Genomic DNA, 18,429 nt, shown 5'->3' on the forward strand with positions numbered 1-18,429 from the left:
TTTAACCTATAATATAGTATAGTATACATTGGGACTTTTTGATAATCAACATAAAATGTACCTTCTTGTGTATTGATGAAGCCCCAGCCTGCAAGGTAACATTGGGAATTTGTTGGAAAGACATCATTTTCATCAGGAAAGCATATTGGTTGTACATAATCAGTATAGATAAGAGGTAATTTTAAATGTAGCAATGCCAAGTCCCATTCGGTCAGTCCGGTTTTAAACTGGATCATCTTAGGGTGGAGAATAACTTCATCAACTTGTCGGCTCTGTGAATGTACATCACCATGTCTCTGTCGTACGTTTGTTCCAGCAGTTACCTCAAAAAAGTGTGGAGTTAAACTGTAGTTGGCTGTAGATGTTCTGTAAAAGATACAAATAAGAAACACATGATTACCTTATCTAATTATAGCCTTAAAAATGAGCTTGTTGGAAATAACATTATCTTTGCATTCAAAATAAGCAAAAACAACTTCCGTTTTTCAAACTTAATATTGAAATAAATGCTAGAGTAATATGTGGCCAGACGCTTTATGTAACATTATTGCAATATAACAGCAAAAAGGTCTTTTAAAATTTAAACAGATAAAACAAGAACCATGCAATATTAATTATTCTATAAACTTACACAATACAATGTGCTGCTGTAAGAATCCATTGCTGATTAACTATCACGCCACCACACCATCCCTCTCCTAGCCTAGTTATAGACACGACCCACGGCCACTTGCCTGCTGGAGCTAGTGTACCTCCCACAATAAATGGGCTCATTATCTCAATTTTCCTCTCACCACAAACTAAATAAAACATATAATAGTAAATCATACATCACACTAAATTTTGATATGTTTTTACAAAGTCAGAAAATGAAAAACACTGTAGTTGCCTTAATTAAAATGCCATTCCCTGTGCCCTGTATATGTGAAATTCTGTTCAAGACATTTAATGTTCAACCCTGAGTGTAGACCATTCGCTCCCAAGACACTATTCCCTCCAAAGAAATGTTCATATAGATATAAGTCATATAAGTATAAAATTCTGCACTTAATAAAATTGTTCTTGTTTTTAGCCCAGAAAAGTCAACATAGTTTATCTCTTTGTGAGAAGGAATAATGCAGAATTTGCATTTTAGTTCATGGTCTGCCCAGAAATCAATTCTGTCCCAATTCCACCCAGAATCCATGCCAAATTTTGTACAGGCACTAGACTTACATTTTTAATTTTTTTTTTAGCTCTTATTCATAATTTATACATAATGCTCTTAATTCTATGTGTACATTAAAGTTAAAACTAACCATTAAATACTTTTAAATAATTGCAGTATTTATCACCATATTTTTACTGCACGACTAACACAGTAAGGGCTTTTTGGGGACATATATTTTACCTCTTACAGCTAATTTACATGGATTGTAAGATAAGTGCAATTTGAAAATTTGTAATTTACTTTTCAATTATTTTTCACTTCACAATATTTTACTCTCAAATACATTTGTAAAATTTTCATGAAAATTAGTGTGAATCTGGAAGCATCCCACTTTAACATTTGGATATTTTATCACAAAAAAAAATATATAAAATTTTACCATTCTGACGGCATTCCACACTAATAACTTTATTTCCTGGGCATGATGATCTGAAACATGATAATGAATAAAATACATTATTTATTTTCATCACACATAATGATTGATAAAGGCAAAAAAAGAGAGAAAAAAATTGTAAAAGTTTATCAAAGGTAACAGTCATGTAAAATAAACACTGTTAACATACATAAAACATCTTACATTAGTTGTCATTACATATAAACTTTAACAAGTCTAGGAGCCCGCCCTTAACTGATTTTTTAGTAGCTGAAAATGAGGGAACATAATATATCTTTTAAATTCCAAGATGATCTAAGATACGTTCTTTTGCTTTAAAGTTGGGGTAATTATGATAAAAAGGCATTTCAAGTTTAAAAGCAATGACATGTACTTAAGAAAGTTCATAAAAAGTATAACAGAAACCCAAACGTCCAACATTTTTAGGTACAATTTTATGAATGACAGAGTTCAACAAGGGGCATAATGATGTCATAATAAATGACAGAGATGTCTCCAAATGGATGTGATAGTTATAAATCTAAGGCAATATCTTAATGGTTCCAATGAAAAAATATGTTTGTACAACTAAACATTTCATACAATGAAAAAAGACTGAACAATTCTCCAAGATTCAAACATTTTTGAAATATCTTTAATGGACTTCTCAGTCTTTATATGTTAACCCTTAAATTCATAATGAGCAGGCGTCATGGTTGCACTGATCTCATGGGTAGACTGTGTTCCTGCCAGCAAGCTAAGGGTTAATTTTATCACAATATTTTTTTTATTCTCAAATAAGTACCATAACATAATCATCCGCAATTTTAACTTAATACTGAAATCATTCAAGTATGTGGAAACACTGGGAAAACCTCCACCGTTTTATGATTAAACAGGAACAACTGTCAAATGTAACATTATCAAGTTCACCAGTAGCTTTAAATACGATTGTGGAATTTTTAATTATTGGTACTCCCTTTAATCCCAAATTGCTTGGTTAGAAGATGATTCTGTACTCATAACTGAACCAAATACCAAACAAAAAAACCTTTTCTACATAGACAAAAACCTAATGACAGCTGTTGGTAAACTCTCTTCCAGGTAATGAAGCAACTCTCTGTGTTTACGATCTATAGGGGCTTACCACAGAGAGTTAAAGAGGTGTGTCACAAAATTAGACTAATTTTCTACAACATACTGTGATTAACTGATAACCATCTATCCTGAACTTTAAAGGGATGGCTTATTCACCTCTAGATGATAAGAGGAGTTATATGTGGAGATATGAGTGGCAGTACCAAGAATGTATGGAATGCTACGTATGATGTCATAATGATGTCATAATTATGTCAACCACTTATCTATCTCGCTATCTCAAATATTTTTAAAAAAAAAACATCTCACAGACTCACATTCTATAAATACAGGTAATGTTGAAATGTGATAATTGAGGGAACTCCACCCAGGGGTCTAATTTAAGCCTCAAAATATGACATTTAAATCTCTTTCATAGATCTGTAGGGGTTCTTAAAATAGAAAGATATTCAAAAGATAAGAAATAAATTGAAAATCTTATTTTTCTGCTGTTCTTAGCCAGATTTGAGTGAAAAGCGTTGCAACGGTTCACACAATTAAAATAATTATTCTGAAAAAACAGAGTGAGCGAATGATCTGATATTTTGCACACAAGTTATTGGTTTAAATCTTCATCAAATGGAACAATAATCTGACGAAAAAATATTAAAAGTGAACTCTGTCATGTAAAAAAATCTCAATGGAGTCCCTTTAAAGAAGAGAAGTGTTGCAGTCAAAAATCCTCATCAATATTGTATATTCCTAATCCTAAGGGATTTTATGCAATTGTATGAAAAAATATACATTTTCAATATATAAACTCTTCTGGCTCAACAAACTATTTCACATGGCACCACCATCACTTAACAAACAATATACACTGTTTATTACTTTGCTAATTTTTAAAATTTGAAGATAAAAATACTTGAAAATTGAACATCCAACATAAAACCAGACTGCAATTGTAGCTGCAGGCACCAGGTGCGGTTTTTAACTAATATGCAAAACACATGTTATTCCAATTTACTGATGCTCAATGAGTTAGAATAAAGGGCATGATTTTTTATGGTAACAATTAATTCATTCACCATTTAGTTCACTAGTGCTTGTTCACTGAAAAACTATAATTATTATCACTCCACCACGCTTTGTTACTACTTAGTTACTCAGTGTTAGCCGCAAAACCCAAATTGTAATACCCTTAATTAGAGGTTTAGTCACGCTTTTTCTTGACTTGGCAGAAAAAACGAAAAAAAAACACATAAAAACATCAAAAATAGCAAAAAAACATATGTTGCAAATTGGTTAGAATGCAGGAATTTAAGTTCAATGACTGTGCATAGTATACTCTAGAAACTGATTAATGAAATAGATATGTAAGAGATAGTATAGTAACTGCTTAAATGTGAACAATGGCATACCTCATGCATCAGTCATAAACACAATTATGTCAGACAATATACATGTATAATTAGCAATTAGAAAGAAAGCAGTGACTGAGCTCTTGGCTGCTCACCTGAGTTCCTTAACAATACTTGTAGCTTATTTTCTGGCTGAATAATTATGATGAAAACTTGAAGCATATTTGAACTTCAAGTTTGTTTCTACATTCTTATCAGTTCTAGGGTCACATAAGGAAACATGGTCCACAGTAGGGCTTGAACCCAATACTTCCCACACAACCCTTTAAACTATATACATGTATACAGTTTAAGCACAGCTTCATTTGTCAATAATGATGCTATATAATTGCCTCTCTAATTAATCAAGGACAAAAAATTATGTTTCCTATATATAATAACGTAATGTCTTATAAAGGAAACAGGTGCTGGATAGTATTATATTTCATGGAGAAATTTAATCATATACAGATAAGATCATAACTGAAATAAGCAAAATGCCTGAATCATAGACTCAATATGCACTATCTGAAAATTATCCACGTCTGACAGAGTTATCCACCTCTGACAGTTAGAGTTATCCCCCTCTGACAGTAAGAGTTACCCATCTTTGACAATTAAGTTATCTACATATCCTACATCATACATATACATACATATAATACCAACATTTAGCTTATGATAATGGACATCCATCAATCTTTTTTATGACTATATGAAAAGGTATTTTGCCTAAATTGAATGTTGGCATACATGCTGACAAAGATCTTTAACTAAATTGATATTTATGTAACATGGAAGAGAATACTTGTGATAAATATTGCTCAAAAAGTTATTTATAGTAATCAGAGATTATGAGCAGAAGACAGGAAGTTTCACAACACAGTATGATCAAACATTTTCTCTGGAATGAATATTTATCATTACAACAGTCAAAACAATATCGCAAAACAAACAATACAAAAAATACATATATACCTCTCCATGATTGCTGCATTTAATAAGAATTTATGTGTGTCAATAACAAATTTATCTCTTACTTCTTATACAATAAATATCATGTTCTTTAAGTTTAAAAGTGATTGAAGAATAGGAAACTTTCTAATGAACTGACTCTCAAGATGTATGATTCGCCTAAAATGATTTTTTGTTCTTAGACTTAAAATAGTGAAATATTCAAATAGTTTGATCTTTACCATACAATTGTATCTAGGTAACTAAGTGTTAAAGAATCATTTCTTGTAATTTTGATTTACAGTTGCCTAGACAATAGCTGTTTCACACTCAAGGTATGTGTGTATAAAAAATTGTCAAGCTGCCGCTCTTTTTCGATGGTTTGTAATGAGTGAGAATGGACATGAAATCACTAATATGGGATTAATGCACTTGAATTAGGACTAAAGTTTATTATTTTCCGTACATAATGTGATAATGTTAAGTAAAATCACATTATATAACAAAATTTATGTTCACAATTTAGACATGTGAATAAACAAAACTGATATATTTCCAAAATATAATCATGACAAAAATATATATGTCCATATAAAAGTATTAACACATCAAATACTTACTTTTTGACAAATTTGGCCAATAAACTCTGATTCAATGACAAGCTTATGTGGTTATCTTTCAACACCATAAACCCATTTGATAAGGAAACTCCTGCATTTATCTGATCTATTTCCTGGCTTCTTGAACTGTCCCTTCAAAAATACATAGATTATACATAGATTATGGCTGAAAATAGTATGACTTAACTCTTTAACTACATACTTCCAGGCCATTTGAAAATTCTTATTACAGTGAAACCTTTTAACAACAGTTTCAATTCTTTCAAAAGGAAAACTTCACAATTAATGTAACTATTACTAGACCAACACCTCTCTGTAACAGCCAAAATCTTTGGTTCCTTAAGAGGTTTGACTGTATCTAAAAGAGACCATATCTACTGTGAGAAAATGAATCAGGTCTTTGTAAATTCAATTTGAAATTACATTAACTTTTTTTAATAAGAAAATGTCCAGCATGTTGTGATTTAGTGTAAGATAGGTAAAATGTAAGATAAGTAGCCTGGGTGGAACAAAAATATGTATGCTTGAATCAATATAGATAAACCAGATATAATCAAGATGCATTTGTCATATTTCGGAATTCCCATCAACTTATAAATGTATTTAAATTATATCCAATAAAAATTAATGATTACAGGTGAATCCTGGAAAGCATGTTTCAAAGATAAATCCAAAACTATTCAAAATAAGAAATGACATTCATACAATCGATATTAAAGATACATTATCTGAACAACTAAATACTTGAGTTTTAGTTTGTATAAGGAAGTATACTGACTTTGGCAACAAGTAGCACTACAAGATTCATTCTGTGCATAAAGTACTTTTCTAACAGACATCTTAAAAATAATCATCATTACTGGAAATTCAAATATACTAGGCTTACCTGTAAAGTGTACACATTATTTAAATATATTTGACACACCTATAGGATACTGGATCAATCAATAAAATATACTGTATTTACCTGTAACCAAAGTACCGGCAAATGTCATCAGCAACACTGGAAGTCCAGCCATGACTACATACTGGTAGGAACTGATCATGTGACTTGATAGTGACAATATCTGATGAACCTGTGATACCTCTATCAGTAAGTTTTACTGTTTAATGTAAAGAAAAGTTTGTTAAAAGATGAAATATTAATGAAAATGATGGATTCTAAATTCAATCCCTATATATGCTTGATAGATTTGTATTAACTTTTCATAGACTATTGTAACAGAAAAACAAACAAACAAAAATTCAAGGAAACTAAATCCGAGAGGTAATAGTGTAGGAAACTAAGACCAGTTAGTAGGACCCTCACTGTGTCTAGGTCTGGGAACAGTAACTTTTATTTACCAAAATGTTCACAAGGGTTTGCAGTATATAAAACAATATTTCGATTCAAACCAAATGGTCGAATAATCAAGATATCCATGATGGTGTCCAAGATGGACGCCAAAATGATGAAAAAACACTTATTATTATTTGGCCATTTTTTTAAAGAATTTTTGACTACACATATACAATAGAATAAACATGTTTAATTTATTGTAAATAAATGAAGACTAATTATCTGAACATTAACCATGCTAGAAACTGAAAGTGATTAGCCTGTGCCACCAGTATAAAGAAAGCATGCACATCTGTCCAGTCCAACTAGGCTCTAAAATGTTGCTGGTTGACAAAACTTTAAATTTTCATCTTGATATCTCTAAAATTGATAATGAACAGCTCCAAAAATGGAAGCAGGACCAGTCCATTTAATAAATTCAGCAAGATCAGGGTTATAACTTACAACAATCGACTTCATCATCCCCTGACGGACACTGTTTGATACCATCACAAACTTGGTGAGCTGAGATACAAGAATAATCTGAACACTGTGCTTCATCACTACCACATACACCTAAAATAATAAATTGAAAATAATAAAAAGTGAGATACCTTTACATGAGTAAAAAATAAATCTTAAAAATAATAAACATTAATTTTAGAAAAATAGATTTATTATTTTAAGAAAAGTAGCATAATAAAGGTGAAATAACTACATGTATAAGAATTTTCTATTTTTTATCATTAAATGTCCTACCTGTTACTAAGATGTAAATATTATCCACAAGACATTAGCTATGTCTGAAGTTTCAAGTGAATAGCCTACCTTTAGTAGTTGTTAGGGTTGGTAATGCATGCTTTAATCTCAAACATAAATTTTCAGTTGCAGAAATGGAATACTTCAGTAAAACAATTAATGCAAGAGTTATTGGTCTTGGTAAATAACATACCAACGCCAAAGATTTCGGTGAAGTTCCAGTAGAATACTCTCGGTGATTAATGAGATATACAGTTCCACACACAGCCTTAACCAAATGTTACATTGAAGCAATTGGTTGAAAAATACGGCCGCTATAAAACTGAATAATCTAATTAAATAATAAGTTTGTACACAACATACTTACCACAATTTCTTTCATCCGAACCATCTGAACAATCCATGTGACCATCACAGAACCATTTTGCCATTACACACATCTTCCTGTCGTCGCACGGTTTCTCTGCTAGAATGTTACACATGGAACAATTGTTTTCATCTGTGTTGTCGAAGCAGTCATCGACACCATCACATATTTTTGACCAGTGTACAGACAAGCCATTATTACATGGCCTATATCCATTGGGCATGGCTACAATAAACATTCACACATAATATGTCATTTCAAGATTTTCATAACCTACAAAATTGACAGTATACTTCAGTTTTTCTTATCTTAAAATGCTTATCTGGAAACTTGTTATAAAATTACATTGAATATTTCTAAGTTGACTTTCTCTATTACCTGATTTTGTATATACTATAGTAATTACATTGTTAAAGACTACCATCTTTTTCACTTTTTGTGCTTTTTTGTTAGTTTTAAAAAGGCATTTTTGATGAATACAAATGAATAGGTAATGCATACTGTATTTTGCTTGAATATTTCAAAGAACAATATCTTACTAGGAAAACAGCCCATTAGGACAATCGCCCACTTGGACAGTATCCCGCTGGACAATAGCCTACTCAGGACAAGAGCCCCACCAAATAATAGACAACTGCTAAATTTGGCAGGGAGGGCAATTGCTCAATGCTTATCAAAATGCAAAGGGCTTTTACATTTTTACTGTAATATTTATAAGTTTACGACTCTTGTCTACAAATTAAAAGTCACTGTAACTGCAATTAGATCAATCAGTTAGTATTTATTATGCTTCAAATCATTGAAGGCTACTAATGTGACATACCGGTACTTCAGACTTTCCTTCTTTTACACAGTATCCTCACTTAATCTGTAAAAAAGAAATTCTCCTCATACTTTCTTTATCCAACTAAATCTATTTATAAAATAAAGAAAACAAACTTATACTGAACTTACTACAATTCATTTCATCAGAAAGGTCCATGCAGTCCACATGAAAATTACACTGTACAGAATCTGTCCAGAGACACTGACCTGAGGCACATTGAAATCCAGTACAGTCTGTTGAATAAACCAAAATAAATAAAATTAGCATTCAATACTATATATATTTAAAATTATTAACATAATGTATGATATAAGCCAAAAGAGCCAAGAATTATTATATTTAAGAATTTCAATTTTTATGTTTTTAGGACTCTTGACATCAGTGGAGTTCATTTGATAATAATAATAATAAGAATAATTTTGATTATAGACAGTAACTTACTAGAGCAGTTCATTTCATCCGATTTATCAAAACATGCCGGGTATCTATCACATCTAGATGAAGCGTCTACACATTGTCCACTGTTACATCTAAACTGTGACCTCGAACATTCTACAAACATTATCTGCCAATTAGTTTAGACATGTCCCTTTTACACACATAAAGGCATTTTTATCTTAACAAATATGAACATTATGAATTAAGATACAATGCAATATATGTTTGTTATGTACAACAGAGAGAAGTCATGGAAGACAGTGGCATTTAAATTTACACACGAAGCTCCCCAGGGATAGTATCAGATTTGTCACCCATGGGTTGCTGGTTGGATCCTCAGGTAGTTTCTCATAAATTATCTTGGGCAATGAGTCTTATGGTCATGTGTCTCTCATCCCAGATTGAGAATAATGTGGTATATTTAGTCTGTCATTTGTGGAAAATAATAATTTCTTAAGTTAGTTAGTAATCCATGAATCTACAGTTTACATTTTGAGCTTCTTATTTTAAGTATTACTTCCAAAGTATGCATGAAAAATCCATATTAGGCAGAACTGTCATGTAAAATATATTTAAAGTTAATATATCAGACTTACGAACACTTTCCTGTCACAACCTACGGTCTAAATCTTGTCAGAGAATTAGAATTCTTTAATGTGTGGATTAGCTATCAAGTTGTCTTACAAAAGGTCAATTGGTCATTCTAAGACCAAGGTGCCTGAAACAATATGAGTAAATAGGTGGAAAGTGATCATATTTAAGTGTTGGAGTGACTTGATGTACAAAAAAGTAATTAAATTACCACAATTTTCATATTCATCTTCACCAAGAGGACAATGGAGTTTTCCATCACATACATGAACATTCTCTATACATGTACCATCTGAACACAGAAACTCATTGGATTTGCAGACTGAAACAATAAAATCAATGTATGTCAGATAAAACTACATGTACTACCAATATAATGTTCAGTACAACCTCTAATACATCAATATACTCTGTACAACAACAATATCAACTCTTCCCAAAGTAAAATTTCAGAATAAATTTAACCTCCTAAAGCAACAACTTTCAGCAAAAACTTAAATTTTTGTCTTCCAAAGGGTAATATATAACTCTGCATAGGTTGTACTATATATGTAATGGTTTGTGAAAATGGCTGACTTATTTTGATTAATTAAGTTTTTTCATTAGATATTTTTAGTAGATATAACGGAAAGTGCAACAATTCTCTCATGCATGACTCCCACCATCCCTCCTCCCTCACTGTCACTCCCTTCCTGACACCCACCATCCCTCCTCCCTCACTCACTCCCTTCCTGACACCCACCATCCCTCCTCCCTCACTCCCTTCATGATACCCACCATCCCCATCCCCATCCTTTCACTCCCTTCCCCTAACACTAGCTTAAGCAGTATCTAATCTTGAAGACATTAAAGATTTCAAAATTAAAATTAAAACAAACAACAACATAGCATTAACTGTATAAGATGAAGTAAATGAATATTTACTGTTGACAGTTGTTGTAACTGTTGGAATAACTGTAGTATTTATCACTGGCTTCGTTGATAAAGTACTTGCCGGAGATTTTGTTGGAATATTTGTAGATGATGAGATTGATGACAATGTAGTGCTCAGCACTGAAACATGTACAATACAATTATATTTATAAATCATACAGTTACTGCTTGAGTTGAAGCCAATTTAGCATAATCTGGTTTATTATATGATCTAAATATAGCTGCAATCTCATTGGTCCAAACAGTAGTCAACAGAACTTTTTATAAAATCATATTTACTGGGTGTAGTATCATATTCACTGGCTGAATTGGATTTTCCCAGTCTAAAAATAGATTGAGACTCATATTCAATGATCATACACCGTAGACTGTTAATTACGCGTGTTGATTAAAAAATAATTGTTGCTTTTTGTTCTTTATGGCATATTTCTCGATTAAAATATCAATACTTTACTATTATACTTAAAGGTAACACCGCAATGATGAGTATAGACTTGAATTATTTTTGTATGCGCAGCGTTCGCGTAGTCGTTGCACGCCTAACACGTGCGTCTTTTTTCCCGCGCTTCAACGAAGCAAAATTTGTACATGTATAATTATAAAATTGTACTTTTGTGATTTTTTTTATTTCTTAGCCTATTCATATAATAAAACAATTATTGACTAGTGAACCATTGAATATGATGTGATATTCACCGGCAGAAAGTCATATTGACCTCGGCTATCGCCTCGGTCAATATGTCATCTGCCGGTGAATATCACATCATATTCAATGGTTCACTAGTCAATAATTGTTTAATATTACACTACAATACAAGTATCACTTGGTATATAACATTAAAATACAAAAAATACCTGGTATACTACACTAAAATACACTATTACCTGGTATATTACACTAAAATACAAGAATTATCTGGAATATTATGTTATAATATAAGTATAACCTGGTATATTACACTAAAATACGACAATTGCCTGGTATATTACACTATATTACAAGTATTACCTGGTATACCGGTATTACATTATAATGTAAGAATTACTTGATATATTACACTATAATACAAGAATTACCTGGAATATTACACTATAATACAAGTATTACCTGGAATATTACACTATAATACAAGAATTACCTGGAATATTACACTATAATACAAGTATTACCTGGAATATTACACTATAATACAAGAATTACCTGGAATATTACACTATAATACAAGTATTACCTGGAATATTACACTATAATACAAGTATTACCTGGTATATTATACTTTAATACGAGAATTACCTGGTATATTAAAATAAAATACAATATTTACCTGGTATATTACACTTTAGCACTATATTTTACTTGGTTTAGATCTAGTACTCAATAGTACAAGAAAAAACAAGAACTGTCAAAGGACAGTAACGCCTGACTATTCGAAAAGTTGTCACAAGGGTGTTTCATTGAGTATAATAATGCTTACCTATATGAATACATAAAATTGTCCGAAAAGGTACAAAGGCTTGTTATTAAGATGTTTTATAGAGTTATTCACTGCTTTATTATTATGAATGCATAAAATTGTTCGAAAAAAGGCACAGTTACCCTTCAGTAGTTATGGAGATATCAGCTTACAAGCAAAAACTTTACCTAGAATTTCTTAGCCCAAAAAGGGGCATAATTAGGAAAAAAAAACAAATCAGTTATGGGACTTGTGCCAATCATGTTAGATAATCACAAAGAACAAGTGTGTGAAGTTTCAATCCATTCCCTTCAGTAGTTATGGAGATAGCAGCTTACACACAAAAACTTAACCAAGATTTGTTTGTTTGTTTGTTTGTTTCATTTTACGCCTTTTTCCAACAGTATTTCAGTCATATAGGCGGGTAGTTTCCTAACCATCGTTCCTAGAGAGTTACACCAGTACTAGACTACCTTCCTCCGTGCTAAACTACCAAAGCATCTCCCGGGGATCAAACCCATGCTAGAGAGGTAACTGGATTAGAAGTCATCGACTCTAACCCCTCGACCACGGAGGCGGTACTTAACCAAGAATTTCGAAGACGAAAAAAGGGCATAATTATGCAAAAAAGCAAATCAGAGTTATGGGACTTCTGCCAATCATGTTAGATAATCACAGAGAACAAGTGTGTGAAGTTTCAATCCATTCCCTTCAGTAGTAATGGAGATACCAACTTACACGCAAAAACTTAACCACAGGGACGCTGAAGCCGACAAATGGGTGACTGCATTAGCTTGATTATTCTGTGAATAGTCGAGCTAAAAATTGGTATAATACAATAAAGTATAAGAATTGCAAGAATTACCTGGCATTATAGATATGCTACAATACAAGAATTACCCATTACTATAATGCTATAGCAGTCTGTGAAATTAGGGTTTAAAAATTATTGTCATTCAGGCAACCAATTCAAGAAAATCTGGTTGTCCAAAGTGAAAACTGGTTGCTGAATATTTTCATCAGAACATCTCCAAGCAATTATTGATCAAATCTGCAAACTTATCTTCAGTGAGAAACATTCATAAATGTAAGCAAACTAATTTTATTTGATATCTTGCATTTTATCACTATTTGTATACTTTCTGCAAATTTTTTTCTTGTCCATCGGGCAAATAAACTTTCAAAAATTGGTTGTCCAGACCAAAAAATGGTTGTCTTTGCAATAGGACAACTGCTAATTTCGCAGTCTGCTAAAGTACAATAATTACTTGCTGTACTAAAATTACCTGATTCTGTTGATAATGGTGATGAAGTTGATGTCTGATTTTGAGAACTGGGTTTCCCTTCATCTCCCCCTAAAACATAATAGGCAAAATACATGTATAATATATGAGAATTAATTGTTATCACAAAAAAATAATATTTACCTTTTAAAACAAATTAGAGTCAAGTAACTTATTAATTAACTATTGACCATAATCCCTTTTAAATATTTATTCAGTGGGAGCAGTTGACTTGTAACATGCAGTCAAAATACTCCACTTTCCAAGTTTCACCTAAGCCTACTTCCCTAAATCAAGGAAAGGTAACTACAAGCTAAATATTTCACTGTCTTAAACATGCAATTAAGCGTTGTTTAAAATTTCTAAAAACTGCTAGTATATATACGAGTACATGTATATGTAGATCTATGTCCTATATTTAAATTACATTACTTGTGAATGAATACATATATATCTCAAAAAGTAACAAAGTCTTGACTACATACATGTACATCATATAATGAAGATATATAAGCAACTGTAGAATACATACATTCCTTCATACATCTTTAAACTTGACATACATAATTTCTTATAAATCAGGTTAGATTAATTATTTAGCCTCCAAAATGAAAAATGTTTTTCTTTCATGTAAGACACATGTAAGATACTTCTCACTATAACACAATATCACTGGGTGTGAAATAATTTGTGATTGAGGTAGCAAAATGCAAACACAGTACCACTTTTACTTCCATCATTACATGTATAAACAAACTTATTTCCAAAATGCAAAAGAGGCAAAAGATGTTTCAGCTAAATGGTAATGTTCTTTTGGAAACCAAAAACAAAAGGCCTGGAAATAATAAACTTATGAATTTTTTTTAGGCTTAATGGGCCTTTAAGCATTTATTATGCTGTTTGTAAAAGAAGGTGAGAGGGATTTGTAGTGACAGTAGGTGAGGGGGATTTGCAGTGAAAGTAGGTGAAAGGGATAGGTGAGAGGGATTTGTTAGTGAAAAAGGTAAAGGAATTTGTTAGTGAAAGTAGATGAGAGGGATTTGTTTGTGAAAGTAGGTGAGAGGGATTTGTTTATAATGAAAGTAGGTGAGAGGGTTCTGTTTGTGAATGTAAAGGAGAGGGATTTGTTTGTGAAAGTAGGTGAGAGGGACTTGTTGGTTAAAGTAGGTGAGAGGGATTTGTTTGTGAAAATAGGTGAGAGGGATTTGTTTATGAAAGTAGGCAAGAGGGATTTGAATGAGAAGGTTAAGATATGGGAGACAACTTAAAGAAAGTAAGAGAAACTGAGCATATAGCGTGAGAGGGATGGTTTGGCAGTGTCACAACAAATAATATACATACCTGAGAGTTTAAGGACCAATATAATGGCTGTAATGAGTGATATAATGGCAAATATAATGAGAATCACAGCTGCTATACACAAGAACCTTGTTTGTGTCTTTGATATTACTCCAGATTTATCTCCTATTTTTTTTTCACAATCACATAGATCAAATTTTTGAACTTCTAATGTATTATTGTTTTCATTTGTAGATGTTTTCATTGTGAGCAGTTTTCCTTTACATTCTTCCCCCATTATGCTGGCAACCTTTTTTTAGTTGCTCTGACCTTGACACAAAATCTAAAGGAAAAAAACAAAGCAAAATGTTATATTAGCAAAAACAGAAATGCCACTAAAATAATCAAAATCATAAAGGTCATTTCAATATATCAAAATGAAATCACAATAATTTTTTATAAATATTTTTCACATTTGACCTTGTTCGTCAAGATAATTTATGGGTCAAGGTCATAATTCAATGTTAGAAGTGCTACAAAAGATAGAAGTGCTACAAAATATAACTAGTTTATGTTTATTTAAAAGTTATGTGAAATTTCCATGATAAAAAGTGACAGTAAATTTGGATTTATATTTCATATTATGTAAAAAAAGAAGTTGGATATGTTGTGTCCAATGATTAAGGCTCTTCCTCATAAAGCTTATTAGTTGACTGCAGGGGTATAAATATAAAACAAATTGTTATTTTGGGATGGAAACATAAAATGGAGGCCTAATTACTGACAGACAATTTGTATGTGGCCTTTACTCAGTGTGGTCTATGGCACAAATTCAACCAACATAATGTATATAATCATAAAATAAATGCTTTAATAATTCATGTTCTGTATGAATTGAAAGGGTGCTATCGTTTTAAAAATACAGGGTATAAACAAGTGTCACAAGAAAGGTACAAATTAAAAAATGATATTATAGACTCCTAAGAAGGTACACATGTGCTTGTGATCACAAGACAATTACACATTGACTTGTCTATAGGCTACACCTTGACTTGTTTAGGCTACACATTCACTTGTATAGGCTAAACATTCACTTGTATAGGCTACATATTCATTTGTATAGGCTACACATTCACTTGTATAGGCTACACATTCACTTGTATAGGCTACACATTGACTTGTATAGGATACACAATGACTTGTATAGGCTACACCTTGACTTGTATATGTTACTCATAGACTTGTATAGGTTATACATTGACTTGTATAGGTTATACATTGACTTGTATAGGCTACACATTGACTTGTTTAGGATACACATTGGCTTGTATAGGCTAAACATTAACTTGTATAGGTTACATATTGACATGTATAGGCTACACATTGACTTGTATAGGTTACACATTGACTTGTATAGGTTATACATTGACTTATATAGGCTACACATTGACTTGTATAGGATACATATTGGCTTGTATAGGCTACACATTGACTTGTATAGGATACATATTGGCTTGTATAGGCTACACATTGACTTGTATAGGATACACATTGGCTTGTATAGGCTAAACATTAACTTGTATAGGTTACATATTGACATGTATAGGTTATACATTGACTTGTATAGGCTACACATTGACTTGTATAGGTTACACATTGACTTGTATAGGTTATACATTGACTTATATAGGCTACACATTGACTTATATAGGCTACACATTGACTTATATAGGCTACACATTGACTTATATAGGCTACACATTGACTTATATTGGCTACACATTGACTTATATAGGCTACACATTGACTTATATAGGCTACACATTGACTTATATAGGCTACACATTGACTTATATAGGTTATACATTGACTTATATAGGCTACACATTGACTTATATAGGCTACACATTGACTTATATAGGCTACACATTGACTTATATAGGTTATACATTGACTTATATAGGCTACACATTGACTTATATAGGCTACACATTGACTTATATAGGCTACACATTGACTTATATAGGCTACACATTGACTTATATAGGCTACACATTGACTTATATAGGCTACACATTGACTTATATAGGCTACATATTGTGCAAGATATGGGACAGTGATTTCAATTATCTTATGTGCTTCTGCTGACTTTACCATTTTTTTGCCACATTTTTGCATTTTTTTACTTGAAACAAAAGTATAATAAAAAAAATATTAACATGTAGTCTCATTTCATTTAGTCACACTGACATTCAACTTATCAGAAAAAAAATGATAAAGCCCATAATCACTTCCTTGACTATTTAAAATATGTGTTCATAAAACTATGTAAGATTTTACAGTAAATGTTTGAAAATTATCTAATCAGGTCTAGTTTATATCTGGGTAAATGTTTGTATAGATTGTCTGGATATTTTTTGCAGTGATAATATAAGATACTATAAGATACTATTTTCTCTAGAATAACTAAACGATGGCAATACACATAGCTTATCCCCTGTATGATTTTTGTAATTAAGGTAAAAAATTTCAAAAAGTCACATTTATACCTTTTGTCTTAATTTTTTATACAATGAAAAAAAGAATTTCTTAAAAGATGTGATCATGTATTTCAGATTTCCATGTTTCTCACTCCCTCCAAACCCCTTCCCCTGACATTAGCATATAATTCCCCCCATCCCCGACACCCCCACCCCAATTTTTGTGAAATTTAGTCATAATTAGAGGAAGTCTAAATATGGTTAATGCTTAATATAATACAGAATGGCTGAAAGATAATAAACACATTTTAATTGATTTTAAAATACATTAAAATATAAAAAATATTTAATAAGTTTTTAGAATTAACATCAGCATATAATAAAACTATCATATATTGATCCATATCTTTTTGTCTGAAAAAAAATCAACCTTGATTAAACCTCCAACATTATGTTTTTTAAATGTTAAATATTTTGCACTTTATTCCCTTGAGAGTTGATTTTGGCAAAACAATACATAACACAGCAGAAGTAAGTATTATAAATATACAAGATAGTGAATTTATTTCAGTTTTGCCAAGGAGAGTGCATTCAAAACTGTAAATACACCTGCAGGTTCCAATAGTTAAGATAACAGATATAGTACTAACATGTTGATAAGCCTTTGCCACCAGTAATATTAGAGCCAGGCTGGCCAGCATGTGTGTGGCCAGGCCAGCCTGCATGTGTGTGGCCAGGCCAGCCTGCATGTGTGTGAAATCTGACCAGCTCAGGGCGCTATACTGTTGGCTTCAAATTTTTCATCCTGATATCCCCAAATTAAAAATGGACAGTTCCAAAAATGGAAGCTTGACAAGTCCACTGAAGAAATTCAGGAGATTACATTTTTAGTGTCCTCAAACAACAATTTACACTGCCTGGTATAATTTGATAAATCAAATCCTATTCAGATAGGAGAACAAAAAACAGATTACTTTTATTACAGTGCTGACATATTAATCAGGAGAATGCAGTTGATAAAATTTTGTTTTTGATAACTAACATCTTGCCTATTACAGCACAAAC

The 18,429-nt window shown here is 31.7% G+C and overlaps 1 protein-coding gene across 4 annotated transcripts in view; it reads right to left on the bottom strand.

Moving 5' to 3' along the window:
- Nucleotides 1-61: 61 nt before the first annotated feature.
- Nucleotides 62-18,429, bottom strand: part of LOC132758474 (atrial natriuretic peptide-converting enzyme-like) — a gene marked incomplete at its 3' end in the record, with an annotated part of 38,787 nt that continues 20,419 nt past the window's right edge. For all 4 annotated transcript variants that reach the window (XM_060750151.1, XM_060750148.1, XM_060750150.1 and 1 more), the window contains 13 exon segments: nt 62-366; nt 632-800; nt 1,590-1,639; nt 5,638-5,769; nt 6,605-6,740; nt 7,421-7,531; nt 8,082-8,306; nt 9,036-9,140; nt 9,349-9,459; nt 10,148-10,258; nt 10,861-10,989; nt 13,610-13,678; nt 14,948-15,227. In XM_060750151.1, coding sequence (XP_060606134.1) covers nt 62-366; nt 632-800; nt 1,590-1,639; nt 5,638-5,769; nt 6,605-6,740; nt 7,421-7,531; nt 8,082-8,306; nt 9,036-9,140; nt 9,349-9,459; nt 10,148-10,258; nt 10,861-10,989; nt 13,610-13,678; nt 14,948-15,182 — 1,888 coding nt within the window.

This window comes from Ruditapes philippinarum, unplaced genomic scaffold (genome assembly GCF_026571515.1).
Source record: "Ruditapes philippinarum isolate M1 unplaced genomic scaffold, ASM2657151v2 ctg5251_1_1_1_1, whole genome shotgun sequence".
Taxonomy (NCBI): Eukaryota; Metazoa; Mollusca; class Bivalvia; order Venerida; family Veneridae; genus Ruditapes; species Ruditapes philippinarum.